This window comes from Grus americana, chromosome 1, assembly GCF_028858705.1.
Source record: "Grus americana isolate bGruAme1 chromosome 1, bGruAme1.mat, whole genome shotgun sequence".
NCBI classification, from domain to species: Eukaryota; Metazoa; Chordata; class Aves; order Gruiformes; family Gruidae; genus Grus; species Grus americana.
The window spans coordinates 7,759,449-7,777,377 of record NC_072852.1 but is presented as its reverse complement, the minus strand read 5'-3'; the positions used below and the strand labels follow the sequence as shown (position 1 = coordinate 7,777,377).

The 17,929-nt window shown below is 49.7% G+C and overlaps 1 protein-coding gene and 1 long non-coding RNA gene across 4 annotated transcripts in view; one reads left to right on the top strand and one right to left on the bottom strand.

Moving 5' to 3' along the window:
- BEND7 (BEN domain containing 7) overlaps positions 1-2,888 on the top strand; it is a 45,404-nt gene extending 42,516 nt beyond the window's left edge. For all 3 annotated transcript variants that reach the window (XM_054829850.1, XM_054829838.1, XM_054829829.1), the window contains one exon: positions 934-2,888. In XM_054829850.1, coding sequence (XP_054685825.1) covers positions 934-995 — 62 coding nt within the window. In that variant the 3' untranslated portion in view covers positions 996-2,888. The remainder of the gene's footprint in view (positions 1-933) is intronic.
- Positions 2,889-15,788: 12,900 nt separating this feature from the next.
- Positions 15,789-17,929, bottom strand: part of LOC129207980 (uncharacterized) — a 4,938-nt gene continuing 2,797 nt past the window's right edge. The window contains exon 2 of the long non-coding RNA XR_008577638.1: positions 15,789-17,921. This is a non-coding gene — a long non-coding RNA (uncharacterized LOC129207980). The remainder of the gene's footprint in view (positions 17,922-17,929) is intronic.

The following is a 17,929-nucleotide window of genomic DNA, read 5'->3' as shown; positions in this document are numbered from 1 at the left end:
TATCCCTAAAAGAAGCCGAAACACTAACATTCCAATCCTCAGGTCCAGGGGTGATACAGCTTTGTAAAAAGATGAGAGCAATCCCTTGGTAAAGAAACCGATGATAAGAAAATAGCAACGATCCAATTCTATATAGGTTGTCTCCTTTTCTCTTGAAATACAATATCAAGAAAACGAAACTTCAAAAAAAAAACAACCCTTTTCTAAACCTTAAATATAAATCCTTTATTGTAATATAAATCTTTATCCTTTCAGTGCATGATTGTATGAGTCTTCCCTTTTCATTGGATTGTATTTGCCTCTCAGGCTGATTGATGTCTGTCTCCTATTTGCCCTGTGTTCTTAGCGCTCCAGTTGTAATTCTTCTGTCCATCTTTCATTGTTCTGTTTAGAAAAAGCACATTCTTAAAGTGCCTTTAAAAAGATGGGATATAATCATACCACACACCTTTATATATATATGTATATATTCTCCCATATGGATTTAGACCGCTGTGGAGTGATGTGGGTTTTTTTCCAAAGAACATCCCAAAGTATGTACTTTAGGTTTAAAATTCATGTGGTGCTTTTTTCACTTCTTCAGAGCCGTAACTTCAAAGGGGTGAGCATTGCAGCGCAGTTTGTGCCAAAGTCTAATGCAGCGCTTTACATCTGAAGTGGGGTGCACTATATGTTGTGTGAAAAACTTGGCTGGCAAATTCTGTATTCAAAAAAATCTATTTAATTTGCTTTCTTTAGCCAGTTGAGCTCTACTCTAAATGGAATTCAGCAGCCGCTGCCTGCGTACACACCAGCAGTTCATCGCCATCAAAATTAAAGTTAGAACTAAAATATGTAATTTCCATCATTTTATTATTTATTTTTTTGCAAATTACTGATTTCTTAAATTTTTCTTTTTTTTAACTGATTTCTTCAAACTTTTTCTTCCTTCAGGTAACCTTTTCGACACCACAACAGATCATCTGATAGACACAAACCCAGATTTTTCAGCTTGAATTTCACATCCTACATCAGTGTTTTTAGCAGATAGAAACATCCTCTCCTTTGAATAACGTTCCTACAAGATCGGCGCGAGAACTTCAGTGTACCACAAGGCGTGGACGTCCATACCGTTTTCCCTTCAAGTTTGTGTTGTTTCATACCTTTTCCATGTAACCTCAAATAACAAAACCACCAGATTGCTTCACTGTTCTTCATCTTAATTAAAGATGATTTCCCTCCGTAACCAAGGCATTATTTAATTAGCAGGGTATCCACTCTGAAGACATTCTCTCGCCTTTGTTTTTTCTCCATGATTGTATTTTTCCACGTGATTGTATGCTTGCCAGCAGTGTTTCGTCTTAAGCCACGCAAAGGTGACTAGACACAGCCGGGTGACTCTTCCCATCCCCGGGGACCGGGGTGGCATCTCTCTCCATCACAAACCCCGGGACCTTGATGAGCATTTGACTCAGCAAAGTTTTTTTGTGCAAAGCACTTTTCCTTTCCTGGCTGCTGTGGTACCAATGACCAGTCGTACGCAGCTGTGATTAAAATGTCCTCGCTGGATTTAGCAGGAAATAGAGCGGGATTCCTCCCAGCAATGCCCATTTCCTAATCTATAGCAGGGAGAAGCTGTTCCTCAAACAATTTCCCCTACATGGTCCTAGCAGGATGGTTCTCGAGCATCTTTGTAGTGCAGATTGCCGGAGGCGGTCATTCTCCCCTTGCTTCCCCCCCCGCCCCAGCTTGCCCTGCCACCTCAATCTCAAAACGTATTAGTTTGCCGATTTCCAGGAAGAGGGTCTGCACACTGTGATTTTTCAACCACTGCCCTTGGCGACAATATTCACTTATTTAAAAAAAAAAAAGTCACCTCTTGACTGGCACTCTATTGATATCTCAGCAGTTGAGTGAATCGATCAAGAAATTGCACTACCCTCTTAGACGTTGAAGGGGTCGGTCCTTTCAGGTCAGGGCTAAGGTAAAATTGTACGCGGCCCTCCATGCAAACCTTCACTTCTGCACCTTTCATCAGCACTAAATTCACTTTAAAAATGTAGGGAAATAGTCTAGAAGGTCTTACCTGCAACATCTATTGATCACTAAGCGGTTTGAGTGTGTTTCCTGCAATTCGAGGGAGAGCTTGCTAGAGCCTTTACAACTGTGTTTCATTTCCCTGTGTATATTTTAGGTGCATTTTTTTTTTTTTTAAACTATTTGGCCTTTGAGTGTCTCAACAGAAGTGCTATTACAGAGTGGGATGGTTTTCAAAATATTTAATCTCTTTTTTTAACAATCTTAAAGCCTGTTTTCTCAGATGTCATCAAATGCCCACAAATAACACCGAAGCCAACGGGGAGTGGTTTGTTCTGTCGGCATCTGAGAAACCAGGCTCCCGGCCCATCCCCACCCACCCACCGTGAACTTTTAGGAATGACCATGTTCTCTCTGAAACTGTGGAATAGATCGAATGTGCACTGCAAACCTTAAAATTTGAGTCTTTCCTTCCTTTGTGGCTTGGAGTTGCCTGCGTTGGGCAGGGGGCACTGGTCTGTCATGTCCGTATCGTAACCCTTCAGCAACAGAATCAGCGTTTTGTAAATTTGGAAGATTGCATTTGTGTTTACTTACTGTGACTACTGTTCAGACTTTCTTCAGAAATCTTTTTATAGGGTTTATTAGAGAGAAGAAAAAAAATCATTCCATATTTAGGTAAAAATGTCTCAATCTTCTGTATATAGGTTTTATTAATATGTAAATATTTAGATATTTTTAAATTACTATGTTCTTAATAAAGCGACAAGGGACTAGTTGTGAAATGGTGTATAACATTGTGTCGTGTTATCGATCTCTGGGAAAAACCTCTTTGTCAGTTCAGAAAAGAAAACCTACAATAAATAACTTTAATTGCATGTGCGTTCCTGTGTTCTGTGCTGGATTCCTGTATTTCAGAGGAATTACCTAGCAATTACTGGGACTACATAGGGAAATGTATGGAAAACCTTAAAAGTTAGAACCACAACACTATTCTTCCAGCTGGTTCAGATGGAAACCACGCTGCCTGCCAATCACGACAACGTCTATATCCAATCACATAATAACTCTTGAGTATTAAGTGCTGATATGCTTGAAGTCTAATTTTAATTGAATTAGGTGCCTTTATAATCTGCACTTAAAAGGTTAAGCTCTGCTTCTATGGAAACAACACATAGGAAGGACAAACGCATAGTCATAATTTGGAGTAGCTGCAAAGATATATGCTTGGTAATTTATTATCACACCCTCGTCAAATGTTGTTTAGCCTTAGAAAATACTTCTTGCAAAAACATGTTCCCAGTAATCTTCCATCAATTACAAGGAGCCAGTGAAGTGAAAGAGCGGCTCGCCACACCTTTTCAGCTTTATATGAGGAGCGCTAAGGATAAACTGTGGGTAAAAAGTCTAGCGAGAGTTTCCCTTATGCTTCAGTGGCTGCACGGATCAGCTGAAGCTTGGTGCACGTCTTGCATCTGTGTGACATGGTGTGAGTCAGCTCAGCACCTCTCCATTGGGGAGTACTGAAAGAGCAACTAAATCATCGAATCACAGACTGGTTTGGGTTGGAAGGGACCTCAAAGCCCATCTAGTTCCAACCCCCTGCCATGGACAGGGACACCCTCCACTAGACCAGGTTGCCCAAAGCCCCATCCAACCTGGCCTTGAACACTTCCAGGGATGGGGCATCCACAGCTTCTCTGGGCAACCTGTGCCAGTGCCTCACCACCCTCACAGGGAAGAATTTCTTCCTAACATCTAATCTAAATCTCCCCTCCTTCAGCTTAAGGCCATTCCCCCTTGTCCTGTCACTACACTCCCTCATAAACAGTCCCCCACCAGCTTTCCTGTAGGCCCCTTCAGGTATTGGAAGGTGCTTTAAGGTCTCCCCGGAGCCTTTTCTTCTCCAGGTTGAACAACCCCAACTCTCTCAGCCTGTCCTCACAGGAGAGGTGCTCCAGCCCTCTGATCAATTTTGTGGCCTCCTCTGGACTCGCTCCAACAGCTCCATGTCTTTCTTGTACTGGGAACCCCAGAGCTGGATGCAGTCTGGGGTCTCATGAGGGTCTCATGAGAGTGGAGCAGAGGGGCAGAATCCCCTCCCTTGATCTGCTGGTCATGCTCCTTGTGATGCAGCCCAGGACACAGTTGGCTTTCTGAGTTGTGAGCGCACATTGCCTGGTCATGTCCAGCTGTTCACCCACCAGTACCCCCAAGTCCTTTTCAGCAGGGCTGCTCTCAGTCTCTTCATCCCCCAGCCTGTATTGATACCAGGGGTTGCCCCAACCCACATGCAGGACCTTGCACTTGGCCTTGTTGAACCTGGTAAGGTTCACATGGGCCCGCTCCTTCAGCCTGCCAAGGTCAACAGCGATTGAGTTTGCCTATGCCCACAAATTGGCTTCAGATCCGAATGCAACTCATCACTCACGCAGTTAGGGATCTTCAAGCTTGATGGAACAAATCCATCCTTCGCTAAACAACAAGTATTTTCACTCACCTGCTCTGCTCTGCAAGTCATCTCGAAAAGTGTGGCTTTGTTTGGCTTGGCTTTTTAAACAGGGGGCGGGTTAATACGCTGTTATTTGTAATGTTAAGTGGAATGTCTGTCTTTAGGATACAATTAGGAGTGAGAAATGTTGCTGTGTGCCAGGATCCGTAACGCACTAAATGTCATCTGAGCTGCAAAGCCACCAGCAAGTACTGCTGCAAGGTGGCAGTTTTACCTGTTGAAACGGCTTCGGGATGGAGCAAACGCCTTTGCCAGCTCCCACGTGTGGGCTCCGGCCGAGCTCCAGCATCCTCGCTGGGCCATTCGGCCAGTGTGTCCCTCTGTCCTGTGTACAGGACGCCTAAGATTAATACTCTGGGTGAAAAAAATCCTTCTGAAGCTTAAGAGGAAAAAGGATATCCTCCTGGTAACATGAAAGGAAACTGGAGCCCAGGCTTTATAAAAAATGCATTAATTACGAGACAAGAAGAAAGTCATCTCAAGTGCCTGTGACATGTTGGTTTAGAAATGGCTGGTTGAGTCTTTCGGGGCAAAGACGTACCGTCACACCAGAGCAGTTTGGGGATGTGTGGTCCTGATGCGGCCACCCCTCCTGGAGACAAATCTCCCCCCAAAAACCTACGTGTGCTGAGGTCATGATGCCTTGCTGGGAAACGTGTCTCTCCTTTGCTGGGGAAGGGAGGGGGCACGGTCTCACGAAAAACCCACACGACCACGTCCTCCCAGAGAGACAGGTGGCCAGGATTTCATAAGACTTTGCAAAAATAACCCCCTTGTACATGTTCTCCTCCAAATCTCAGGTAGCAAAATGCCCCGTAGCAGATGCCGAGACATTCCTGCTCCCTTCTCTGGCTCTCCTGCTGCTTGAGCACCCCCACAGCCAGGCTGGGGCAAGCACCTTTACCCCTTCCTCACCACGCTGTCATCGTGGAGAGGCATGAGAGGGGTTTGTACAAGTAGGTCAGGTACGATTTCTCATCCGCCAAATGCTAATAAAAGCCACCGATGTGAAACCTATAACATTATGTGTATAAATAATTTAGCTTCGGTGTGTAAACATGGATTCTGGGCTTTAAAAAAATGAAATAATTCCATCAACTTTTTCCCCTCCCCTCCATGCTTATGTTGTTATGCATGACTGCTAATGGGGGCAGAAGCTAATAGTTGGGGAATTTGAAAATTGGGGAGACACACCCCTTGTGTTTCTGCACTGGTTCCTTCCTTCACCCAGATCCTCAGAGGTATAGAGGAATCGGGATGAGCGAAGGAGCTAATTAGGAACAAAGACGTAATTCTGGCTTGTAATTGCAAGTAATAGTTGACCAGAGGGATGGTGGTAAGAGGAGAAGAGGCTGCGTTTCGTCACCCACGTTCTCCCCTTTGCTCCTCTCGCTCCCTTGGGTGGATGCAGGCACCGAGCTCGCCCCGTGTAGCATCCATCCAACCTTTCCAGCAGCTGCCTTCAGATGGGCTGGTTTGCTCCAAAATTGCTCTCAGGAGGAGTCCTCCCAGGGTGTCCAAGCCTGCCTCACGCTGACCTTGTGGCCCTCCAGCCCTAGAAGACCTCACCGCAGCAGAGCAAGGAAGGTAACTGCCAGATAGAAATAACGTCACTCAGAGAGAAAGTCAAGAGTGGCTGCAAGGGGCAAGCAAGGCACCACTGCTGGAAGTGTTGGGCCAAGGCCAAGAAGGAGCTGCTTTGGCTCACCTTTGCCCTGTGAGAGGAGGGAGGTTTGTCAAGGATTATGAAGTGTGGGGAACACGCCGTTATCTGGACTCTGGGCCCCAAAATTGCCAAACTGGCCCACAACCTTTCCTGAAGGTCTGGGGAGATGAATGGTCCAGTGATGGTTGCTCTCCCGTGCAGCTCATCCCAGTGTAACTTTGCAATAAAGCATTCGCACCGCCATGATTGCCACCAAAGCTGCCACCCGGCATGGAGTGAAGACCTTCATCTACCTCTGCCCAGCAAGAGCCATCATGGGTTGGAGGACCATGGTGGCCCATGGCTCCTACTGGCTATAGGCAACCACCACCATGGCCAGGGATGTCCCCTGGTCATGTCCATCAACAGCGCAGCCAGAAGAAATGTCATCTTCAGGTGATGTCTGAACAGGTCAGAGTGGATGGAAAAGGCCAACCCACATAGCTCTGCCATCCACTGGCACTCAGGTCGCCTAGAGGACCTTCCCTGCCCTGGGGTGGTTCAGCAAACCATTATACGGACAGCACGTGCGCACTAAGATGTGGTCCTGCACTCTAGCAAGTGAAATCAGTCCAGGAGACTTCCAAAAAAACCTCATTGGCAGCAACGTTCCCGCCCCACAGCATCCCTGCTATGCTTTCGCCCTGCGCCTGGCCCCACCGCGGAGGCACCAGGCGAAAGCGAGTGTGGGCTGGAGGGGGATGAGGAGAACATATATGTGTCAGGACGCTGTGAGCCCGTGCCAGCTCCCCGACGAGTCGCTGTGAACTTAGCACGGAGAGATCTGGACTAGAACCAGCATGCGGCTATTGCCGTTACTGCGGCTTAGAGAAAGCAAAGATTAATGTAATCATTTAATCCCGAGAGATTTCAGGATTCACTGACTGTATCTCATATCTCCATTCATTGTGGCACGGGGGACGTGTGTAAACTGCTCTGCTCTTAGCTGGACCTCTGCCCCCAGCTGATTGCCCTTCCCCTGAGCTCCTGCATGTGTGCTCAGACCCCAGCTCTCCCCTCTGCCACATCTCTGCCTCCTGCCACTCCGGCGTGGCAGTGGCGGGTCCTGCCTGCAGCACCTGACCTCCTTTTTGGCTGGTGGGAATGGCAATACCACCCACCCTTGGGTTTCTCATTTTTTCTGGTGATGGCTCTGGCCCCAAACCTGCAGATCTCCACCTCCTTGGAGCGCATGTTGCCTTGCCTGATGCTGGCAGCACCAGCGCGGTACCCACTCCCTACCTCTCCATCCCCCCTGCCCTTACGGGCACCATGCCACGGGGAGAGCCAAGGACAGCCAGACCAGGCTGGATGCTTTGGGGGGAACAGGGTTTGCCTTGGAGTTAGAAAACCCCTTTGTTGACATAAAACTTACTGGGACACCCAGGTGCTGTCGGTCCCCAGGGAGGGGAGCCAGGGCATGGCAGCAGATGTGCTGCACCCCACCGAGATGGAGTTTTGGGTGCTGCTGCAAGGTCTCCTCCATTTCCTGGCTCCTCTACCCATAAGAGCATCACCTTCCCAGCTTCATCACCTGGAGAGCATAAAGTGTGCCAAACCCCACTGCATTAACGTAGATTGGGCATTTAACATTTATTACAGCAATGAGCTCCTGTGTGATTCCTTTGCTGCCCTTCACCAAGCATGATGGATCATCCCCCACCTCCCATTTAATGTCCCTTTGGGAAGCCTTACAGCAATGGAGACTCCAGCCTTGGCCTCAGGTCACCCACATGCAGATTCCCAGCACCCATCTCAGGGAGGTGGTGTCCCTGAGGTTTCCATCCAACCCCATGGTCAGGGCCAGGCAGTGAGGAGCTCCTCCTTCCCCAGGATGTCTCACTTCTCCCTTGGTTTTTATTTCCATTTCTTGCTCTGCGGTGACATTCTCCCTTTCCCCGTCCTTCCCCATAGCAGAGAGGATGCCCCTTTTGGATGGCAAGGAAAAGCCCAGGGTGAAGGTATACCTGCAGGTGTGATGGACCTGCAGCAAAGATGACGGGCACCTTCTGCTTGCCCTGGCTGTGATGCTCCTGTCCTCCAGAGCAGCTGCAGGCAGGAGCAGGAGGTGCTGCCAACCCAGGGAAGCTGCAGCCACAGACCTCATCCCAGGCTGCCAGGCTTTCCATGCAAGCCAGAATTCACTTTTATGAATAGAGGTGTATGTTTCCTCCAGAAAAAAATCTCTCACAGCTGGGGATTGCTTTTGGAGAGCTTCTGGTAACTGCATTTGTTGCTGTTCAGGTGGGAAGCCCAGGTTCATGGCCAACGCTTATGCCCTTCCCGCTCTGAGTCAAACCATTGCACTTCTTTTCGCACTAGGCAGAAAATCAAACGTCCAACACTGGGCTCTGCATTGCCATTCACAACGTTGTATCGGCTTCACTAGCACAGCAAGAGCCAAGGAATGGAATTACAGAAAGGTCTGGGTTGGAAGGGAACTTAAAGCCCATCTAGTTCCAACCCCATGCCATGGGCAGGGACACCCTCCACTAGACCAGGTTGCCCAAAGCCCCATCCAACCTGGCCTTGAACGCTTCCAGGGATGGGGCATCCACAGCTTCTCTGGGCAACCTGTGCCAGTGCCTCACCACCCTCACAGGGAAGAATTTCTTTCTAACATCTAACCTAAATCTCCCCTCCTTCAGCTTAAGGCCATTATCCCTTGTCCTGTCACTCCATGCCCTTGTAAACAGTCCCTCCCCATATTGGGTTTGTGTGGCAAGGTTTCAGTAGCAGGGGGGCTACAGGGGTGGCTTCTGTGAGAAGCTGCCAGAAGCTTCCCCCATGTCCAACAGAGCCAATGCCAGCTGACTCCAAGACGGACTCGCTGCTGGCCAAGGCCGAGCCCATCAGCGATGGTGGCAGCTCCTTGGGGATAACAGAGCTAAGAAGGGGGGGAAAAACCCTGCTGTGGCAACAGCAGCCCAAGAGAGGAGTGGGAAGATGTGAGAGGAACAACCCTGCAGACACCCAGGCCAGTGCAGAAGGAGGGGCAGGAGGTGCTCCAGGCACTAGAGCAGAGATTCCCCTGCAGCCCCTGGAGAAGACCATGGTGAGGCAGGCTGTCCCCCTGCAGCCCATGGAGGTCCATGGTGGAGCAGAGGTTCCACCTGCAGCCCGTGGAAGACCCCACATCAGAGCAGGTGGAGGCACCTGAAGGAGCCTGTGACCCCATGGGAAGCCCACGCTGGAGCAGGCTCCTGGCAGGACTTGTGGCCCCATGGAGAGAGGAGCCCACGCCAGAGCAGGTTTGCTGGCAGGACTTGTGACCTCGTGGGGAACCCACGCTGGAGCAGTTGGTGAAGAACTGCAGCCCGTGGGAAGGACTCAGGTTGGAGCAGTTGGTGGAGGACTGTCTCCCATGGGAGGGGTCCCAGGCTGGAGCAGGGGCAGAGTGTGAGGAGTCCTCCCCCTGAGGAGGAAGGAGCGGCAGAGACAAGGTGTGATGAACTGACCACAACCCCCATTGCCCGGAGGGAGAGAAATGGGGAGTGAAGTTGGGCCTGGGATGATGGGAGGGATGGGGGGAGGTGTGTTAAGATTTGGGTTTATTTCTCATTGCTCAACTCTGATTTGATTGGTAATAAATTGAACTAATTACCCCAAGTCAAGTCTGTTTTGCCCGTGACGGTAAGTGCTGAGTGATCTCTCCCTGTCCTTATCTCGATCCACGAGCTTTTTCTTATATTTCCTGTCCCCTGCCCAGCTGAGGAGGGCAGTGACAGAGCGGCTTTGGGGGGCACCTGTTGTCCAGCCAGGGTCAGCCCACCACACGGTCTTAGCCCTGTCACAGAGTCAGAGACTCTCCCATCCGCTGCAAAACCCTCTGTGTTGGTCTGGGGGTGCTGTGGGGCTGAGACCTCTTCTCCTGACCCCACACATCAGGTGTTGGCAGAGGTGTGCAGGAGGTCGGTGCAGCAATGTGCCCTGCTGCCAGCCGCCCATGAGGCTCAGAGCCAGGAACACCCAACCTTTGCACCCATAGCCAGGACTCGGGGGCTGTGGGTACCCCACTCCATCTCCAGGTGTGCTAGCCACCCGTGTTTCACATTGCAATTTTTGGTCAAAGAGCCATGAAACTGGGAAGCAGGACACTGCTGGGCGACCTTGGGCAACTTTCATGTCTTCTTCATCCTCCTCCATCCCTGTATCTGGGTGGAAGGATGAACCCACCCTCCCCACACACAACCTGCTTTGCTTTCATCCGACGCAAACCCCTCTGTAAGTGCGAAGGTTAATGCACAGGCAGCGCGGTGCCCTTCGAGAGACGGTTTGCTGGTGAACCCCAGATCTCTTCCTCCAGAAACAAATTGCTCTTCAACTATTGCCATCTTGTGGCGTCTGTGACCTGTTACTTGTTCCTTTTATCTGCTAATGGTGTTGGTGAGAATCAGCAATGTACACAGGCAATTTTAAAATGAAATGTAAATGAATCAGAAATGCCTACGGAGGAGCCATTAGCATAAATCCAATCAAAGGGCTTTGTTTAACTTGTTAAAAATGACTAAATATTTAGTGAGTGTGGGTGGGCGAGGTGATTCTTGCTCACACTCGAGAAGTTTTAAAAGCAAAGCTATCTCTGATATCTTAAATGTCTGAACTTAAAAGCAATTTTCTACCCAGAACTCTGCCTCCTTGGTTTATAACTTGCTGGAATATCATTGCCTGTTCAAGAAGATCACCTCCAAAACATTATCTTTGCTTCTAACAGCGGTCGACTCACTCAACAAGGGTATGTGGACTCTATGTCGTGACCATTGCAGGGGTCTCCTGGCAGCGAGGAGTCCCTTGGAGCAAACCCTGCCCATCCCAGTTGTGCCAACAGCCCCCCTGGGTCCGATGCTGGTGGTGCGGTGCAAGACAGCACCACAAGCCGTGCAGGACCACCCCGACCTGCCTGTGTTATGCACCACCAAAATCACCTTGGGCATGATAGACTAGATATAAGGAAGAATTTTTTTACCATGAGGGTGGTGAAACACTGGCACAGGTTGCCCAGAGAGGTGGTAGATGCCCCCTCCATCGAAACATTCAAGGTCAGGCTGGACAGGGCTCTGAGCAACCTGATCAAGTTGAAGATGTCCCTGCCTATGGCAGAGGAATTGGACTAGATGGTCTTTAAAGGTCCCTTCCAACCCAAACCGGTCTGTGATTCCACAAGCAAGAGCCATTCCAGTGCCTGTGGTCTTTGCTCAAACTGGGAAGACTGGGTTGGGTTCACTGCTCCATCCCTGTGCTATCTGCTGAGTGTGCACGTGATGCTGATGTTTGGTGGCAGTTTAAGTGGCCCAAGCAGACCTGCCAGCAGCCCCCTGTGTTTCTCTGCTGCAGTCCACCCATCCCGCGTCCAGTCCTCACCCTCCGACGTTCACACCAGTTTTTGTGGAATCACCTAGAATAAACCAGTAAAAAAAGAAAAGAGTGGAAAACTCATTTTTTGAAGCCCAAATCTATTCTCTGACCCATTAGTTACACAGCAGACGTGGATAGTGATAAGAATATTAGTCATAGCAAAGTTTGGCTCTACAGCTTGGATTAAATCAAATAACTGAGTTAAAAACAACACTCAGACTTGGCTCTGCAGTGACTCCCTGGACTCCGCAGGCATCACTCGAGCAAGCGGCAGACAGGGCTTGGGGCAACGCTTTGCATTTGGGAAGAACGGCTCTTTCCCGCTGGTTCGCTCTCTGGCACGGACTTGCATTGGGGCGGGTGTTAATTGCATTTCTGGAAATCAAAGCGGCCGTTGCTGGGGTTGATAGCTGGTTTTTGCTTTGCTGCTTTCCCCCAAGCGCTGCCCATCTGGCTTTGCTTTCCCATCGACACGGGAAAATACTTCACCCAGAGGGACATCTCTCCCCCAGGGACCCCCAAGGTGCCCTGAGCATTCACCCCTTTCCACAGGCTTATCCCATTGCCCGAACGTGAGGTCCTGGAAAGGTGGATGCTGCTGTGGAGAGTTTACTTAATGCCGATCCTGGGCACAAATCCTGGGAAAATACATTTGGAATTGGCTGTAGCGGGGGGGGGATGGACGGGACGCAGACAGTGGGATGCAGAGGATGGGAAAGAAAAGGAGAAATGGGAAGTTTTAATGGCGTGATCATTGCTCTCCCTGTGTGTTTCGGTGTTTGGTTTTTTTTTTAAATGCTGGAAAAAAGGAGAAGAATGTGTACCATCACGTTACAGCACTTCCCACCACCACCAGGCATTCCTGGTGAGTGCAGGGCTGCATTTGGGGGTGCAGAGGCTGCGGGGAGCCCCAACGTCCTCCTCCATCCATGTCCCAGCATGGTGGGAGGTCCAGCCCCACCGGAGGGGTCTCACCTCCTGGCAGCTCCACCGTCCATCCCCATGAAACAGCCTGCGCATGTCTCGCTGCATTTAAATCAGGGGCTTTCCGGGAGTTTCTTGGGGGAGTCACTACCTGTGGGCTTGGCTCAGCAAACCTCGCTTCCCCCCAGCTAGCTGGACTGGATGCAAGAGAGATGTTTAGGTTCCTCCTCTGCTGTGAGATTGTTATGGCAACACGCTCACAATCAGCCCCTCAAGGAGAGCAAACCAGTGAACCCCTGCTTAGGGGTTTGGGGTTGATTTATTTTTGCTTTTCCAAAGGGAAAAACACACCATTGCACATCGGTAATCCCTGCGGAGACGAGCAGTTGCATTGAGCACGCGTGGCCTCTTCCAGGGCACCTCGCCTGCAGCCCTGAGAGCGCTTTGCTGACGGTACACCTATTTCCCAACGGAGGAACTGGGCCTATAAACTGCTTTTCCTCATTTGCTCAAGTTTTGGGTGCCCGGTTGGCACGATCCCAGGGTGGGAGTCAGCTCTGCTTCGGCAGCCAACGATTTGGGCGTTTAATGGATCCTAATTAGATGCTTATCTAATGGATACTGTTGGGGCAGAAGGAGCAGAGGCAGGGACAGACCTGGAGGGCTGCGAGTCACCCTGCAGAGGGGAAAGGGAAGCTGGAGACAGCAGCACCCAGCATCACTCCTCTGGTTTCCAGCAGGCAAAGCAGGCTGAGTCGCTCTGCTCGGTTTGCTCCTTGCAACAGCCACGTGTTTGCCCAGGGAGCTGCTTTCTTCTTTGCTCACGTGTCCAACTGGTCTCAGTTCAGCATCAACGAGTGCCCAGCACCTTCAAGACAGAAGCTGAAGTCCAAGCTGAGGCCGTTCAGCCCGTCAGTGGTGGAGGAGAGGAGCACGTCTCACCTCTATCTCGATGGGATTTGGGAAAACTCCTCTGGATGAAGCCCCAGCCCCTCTGCATCAGTCCTGCTGGGAGGTCGGAGAGGTGTTTTAAGCTGAAAGATGGTAGATTTAGATTGCACATAAGGAAGAATTTTTTTATGATGAAGGTGGTGGGACACAGGAACAGGTCGCCCAGAGAAGCTGTGGATGCCCCACCACTGGAAGTGTTCAAGGTAAGGTTGGATGCAGCTTTGAGCAACCTGGTCTAGTAAAAGCTGTCCCTGTCCATTGCAAGAGGGGTGGACTAGGCAGATGACCTTTAAAGGTCCCTTCCAACTCACACCCTTCTGTGTTTCTATGATTGTATCAATTAAACAGCACATTTGCCTTCTGCTGTGCTCCAGCCCCCATGGGTCCACCTAAACTCCCACCCATCAATACCAAACCCCCCCTAGCTACTGGGTAGACACAAAAAACTGGAGAGTAAGAAGACTCCTTGCCAAAGAAATTATCTGAAGCAGGTGGTTCCAGCTCAGAGGAACTCAATTTATATTCCCAAACAACGCGCTGGGAGCTGTGCACAGCTCCATCAACAAGCACGATGCAGGAGAGGCAGATGTTTCGGCGAGTGCCAGCAGCTGGAATAGGATCACTAGCTCAGCTCAGCTGCACCCATCACTCCAGATGGTAATTCGGGAAGTCAGCGTTCGAGGCTCACCCCAAGAGAGCCCGTATTGGGTGGCTACAGGTCTGCCTGGCAGGATGGCACAGCCCTTTCTGAAACAAAGCGGGGTAGTGGTGTGCAAAGCGGGGCGGGAGGTGAGGCTCCTGAATTATTGATAGGCTCCAGCCTTGGAGAGGAGCTTGACGCAGAAAAGCACGGGATGTGCGGGCTGTGCGTGGGGCAGGAGCACCCCCACCACAGTGATAACAGTGCTGTGCCAGTGCCATCCACGTTGCAGGAGCTGCTGCTCCAATGCACTCTCCACAGGGCATGACCCAACCAAAGCTTTTTTTGGCAGGGGAGGATGGTAAATTTTTGGGGATGCCCAAGCTCAGCGTGGTGGGACGTGGCTTGGGAAACAAAGCCCTGCCAAGTGTGAAGGACACAAGGAGCGTGCTAGCGGACAATGCAAGGCTCAAAGCTTGCCCACCGAAGCAGGCATCATTAGCACGGGTGAACTTTCGGGGCCGGAGGGGGATGAGGTGGCTCACGTGTAGGCAGCGCTGCCGGGAGCATGGCAGAGGCTGCTGCATCACCCAGCCCCAGGCGCTTGTTTGATTTTCCATGCAGAGACCAGCCGACCGGTAACAAAGAGCAGCTCTGCAGCATCTGCTGCCTCAGCCCAGAAGAAGTAAGAGGGTCAATGAAGTGTTCCCCAGGTGTGACATGGCAAGGATGTCAAATAGGTTGAGACAGCAAAGGCAGGGGTGGGAACACCAAATCTAATGCAATTTTGGGGAGATGTGGGTAAGGCCAAGGGGGGTTCAGCAGAAGCCACCCCTAATGCTGCAAGCGGCTCTTTTGCAAGAGGCTGTGGGAGAGCACACAGATGTGTCTGGGGTGCCAAGCGCCGCTTTCCCAAATTGTCCATAAGGCTTCTCGGAGCCAGGCACGCTTCCACCTAAGTTGCAACTCAGTCTGCCTGCTCTGGAAGAGCCCTCGCTACCCAGCCCAGGGCTGATGGCTGTTGATACGAGCCATGGTGAGGCTCGGGCAATTAAATAGGTAGAAATTGGGAGGTGAATGCTCCCTTGAGGCTTTCAGGGCAACCAAGTGCAGAAGCAAGGTATGAAACGCTGCAAAAGGGACAAGGAAGAGATGGGCGTTGTGAGGGTGCCTCTTTATAGGAAGGGTTAGAGCAGCTTTAATGCGCAATGGCGTTTAAGTGCTGGTGCAAAAGCAGTAGGTGACCTCTGGCCACGTATATGGCAAGAGGAGAACAAGCACCAAGACCTCAGCAGCATCCATTATATGTCACCCTCCCCATCTTGCATCAGCAATCATTGGAAAACAGGGTCCAGGCTAGACTGGTCGGACTCCATTGACTGTTTGTAGGAAGCCTCACCCTGTTTGACTGGTACGCAGTGCAGCTTGGTTAGGGGCTGGTGCTGGGGCAGCACCCAGCTCTGCAGAGCCCTGGTCAGGACCCCTGCACCCATGGGTGCTCCCTCCAAGGTGGATGGCCACCTGGGTGAAGTGACAAGGGGGCTTAGCCCAACCTGAGCCCACCGGGGCTGGGGAGAGAGCAACAGGGTGAAGGGAGCACGGGATAAATACAGCCTGCAAAAACGCAGAGGAAACTGCACTTCCTTAAACTGTTGTAAAACACGATGGAAACATTTAATAAAAGCCGCTGGGCGGGTATCATTTATTTGGCTTCTGCCAAGGCTTTTGATAAAATCTCACATCAGAGATGATTAAAGCACCTTATCAAAGGTTAAAGGGGCAAAGTCCCCGTTTGGCAACAGAAAACAAGGACAGGGAACATCTGCTCCTCCAAGTAAAAAGGAGCGAACATCGAGGCACAGCAGAGGCCACTACTGGCATCATTATTATTTAATACCGCTTGTGTATTAATGAGATGCAGGAAGAAGAGAAAAACAAGGCAAGGAAAGCTGACAGTAGCACAAACTTACTTTGCTTTGTCAAAACAGAGGGAGGTGGGGGAAAAGCTACGCGGTGAGATGTTTTACAACACGAGAAATTAAATTATCACACCAAAGTTAAAGTTTTCATATCAAAAAACCACAGCAATTGGATTTTAGACTAGGAGATTGTCTAACACATAAGGTCCTAAGTCTGTGGATGTTAAGTAAATGCATATGTTTAAGCATATGACCAGCCCCACATGCCAATGGAAGCAGTTTCAGTACATTAAACCCAGTATTCAGCACAAGCGGGGCTGAACCGGCTGGTCCCATTTTAGCAGCCACTTACTGTGAATTCTGCAATGAGGGGGAAAAAAAAAAAAAAAAAAAATCACTTTCGCTGTCATTTCTTACCCTGGTTTTAATGAGCAATATTTTCTCATGCTCTTGCGATGCCGCAGTTTCTTGGTTACAAACATTGCAGGGGGAGGCTGCATTGTTTTATTAAAAAAAAAGTTTCTGCTGACATTTAAGAAACAGAACAGGGAGAGTTCAAACGCTGGTCATTTTGTAAACGCCAAAGATGCAGAACCAAGTCAGAAGCCTACGTGGATCAGAAATATTGCTTAGATTTAACCCGGATGTATATGCAATGATGCACTTTGGCCAAAGAAATCTAAGCTGCTAATAATCCATGCTCTGAGTCATCCAAGGAAAAAAGACTGAAGAAATGCAGACCCTGCACCTGTAAAGGTTAAGGACATCTGTTGCATCCTCATGTTGGCGCAGGAGGCAGCAAGCTTTGACATGACCGAGAGACCAGGCAGCACCCAGGGGCTGCAGCACGCAGGGCTCTTTATCTTCTCGTCTTTTTTTTTTTTTTTGATCTCCTCCCTTTTACACTTACTAAAGTGTGCAGAGCAGACCGTTCTCATGGCATTGGACCAAATCGCTCCAGATCATGGAATTTCTGCTGGAGCTTTTGCATGCCAGACAGCAAAGAAGCCTTTGGGGGGGTGGGGGGGAAGCCATCTGATCATTTTTTAGCTCTAGAAAACCATTAGAAAAACATTTAACTCTAGGAAAATGTTACATGAAGCAGGTGGTTCCAGCAGTGTGGGCTCTCCCCAGGGCTGCTGGATCCATCGCTACTCTTTCAGGGTTTTGCTTATGAGCCTGCACCAAAAGAACGTTCCCCCGGACGCACAGGATCACCCCAGCACAGGCAAGAGGGCCCGGTGCATGTGTCCACTGGGACATGGATTCAGGTTTTCTTTCAGTCATGTTACCACCTGGAAATCTCAATTTTTTTTTTTCCCCCCTGTATTAAAGAAATAAGTGTCTAGCCCTCATGGATGTGGAAAAAAAATGATGAAAATATGATTCAATTCCCTCTCTGCTCAAAAAAAAAAAAAAACAGAAAGGAAAAAGTTAGGGCTTAAAAATCAGCAATGTTCATATTTTTCTTTCATCTCATGGCTTTTCTTATGCTTCCTGATTATTATTTTTTTTTTTAAATGAGGTGCTAGTGGTAGAGGTGATGGCTAAACGCTGAAGAAAGGTTAGATCAGAGCACCCAATTACCACCTCTCGAGACACGGTGTTTTTTTCAGACTGGAATCATCTATCAAGGAGCACGTAGACACGATACGAACCCAATGCTCAGGAAATCAGCTCGGATCAATGGCAATCAGACGATCCTGAGACCTTCCACCCCCTCTCCCTCCGAGAGGAGGGAGGAAGAAGAGTTCAAATTCCAGGTCAGAACTGCGGGTGCCGCATCCTCAATTCATCTCTGCTGTCAAAACCACCGGTCAAACGAACCATGGCTGCTCCCAGAGAAACAACTTCTGTGTGTCGAGCTTGAAATGCTTTAGGAGAGCAACAGGGAGGAGCCTGAAAAT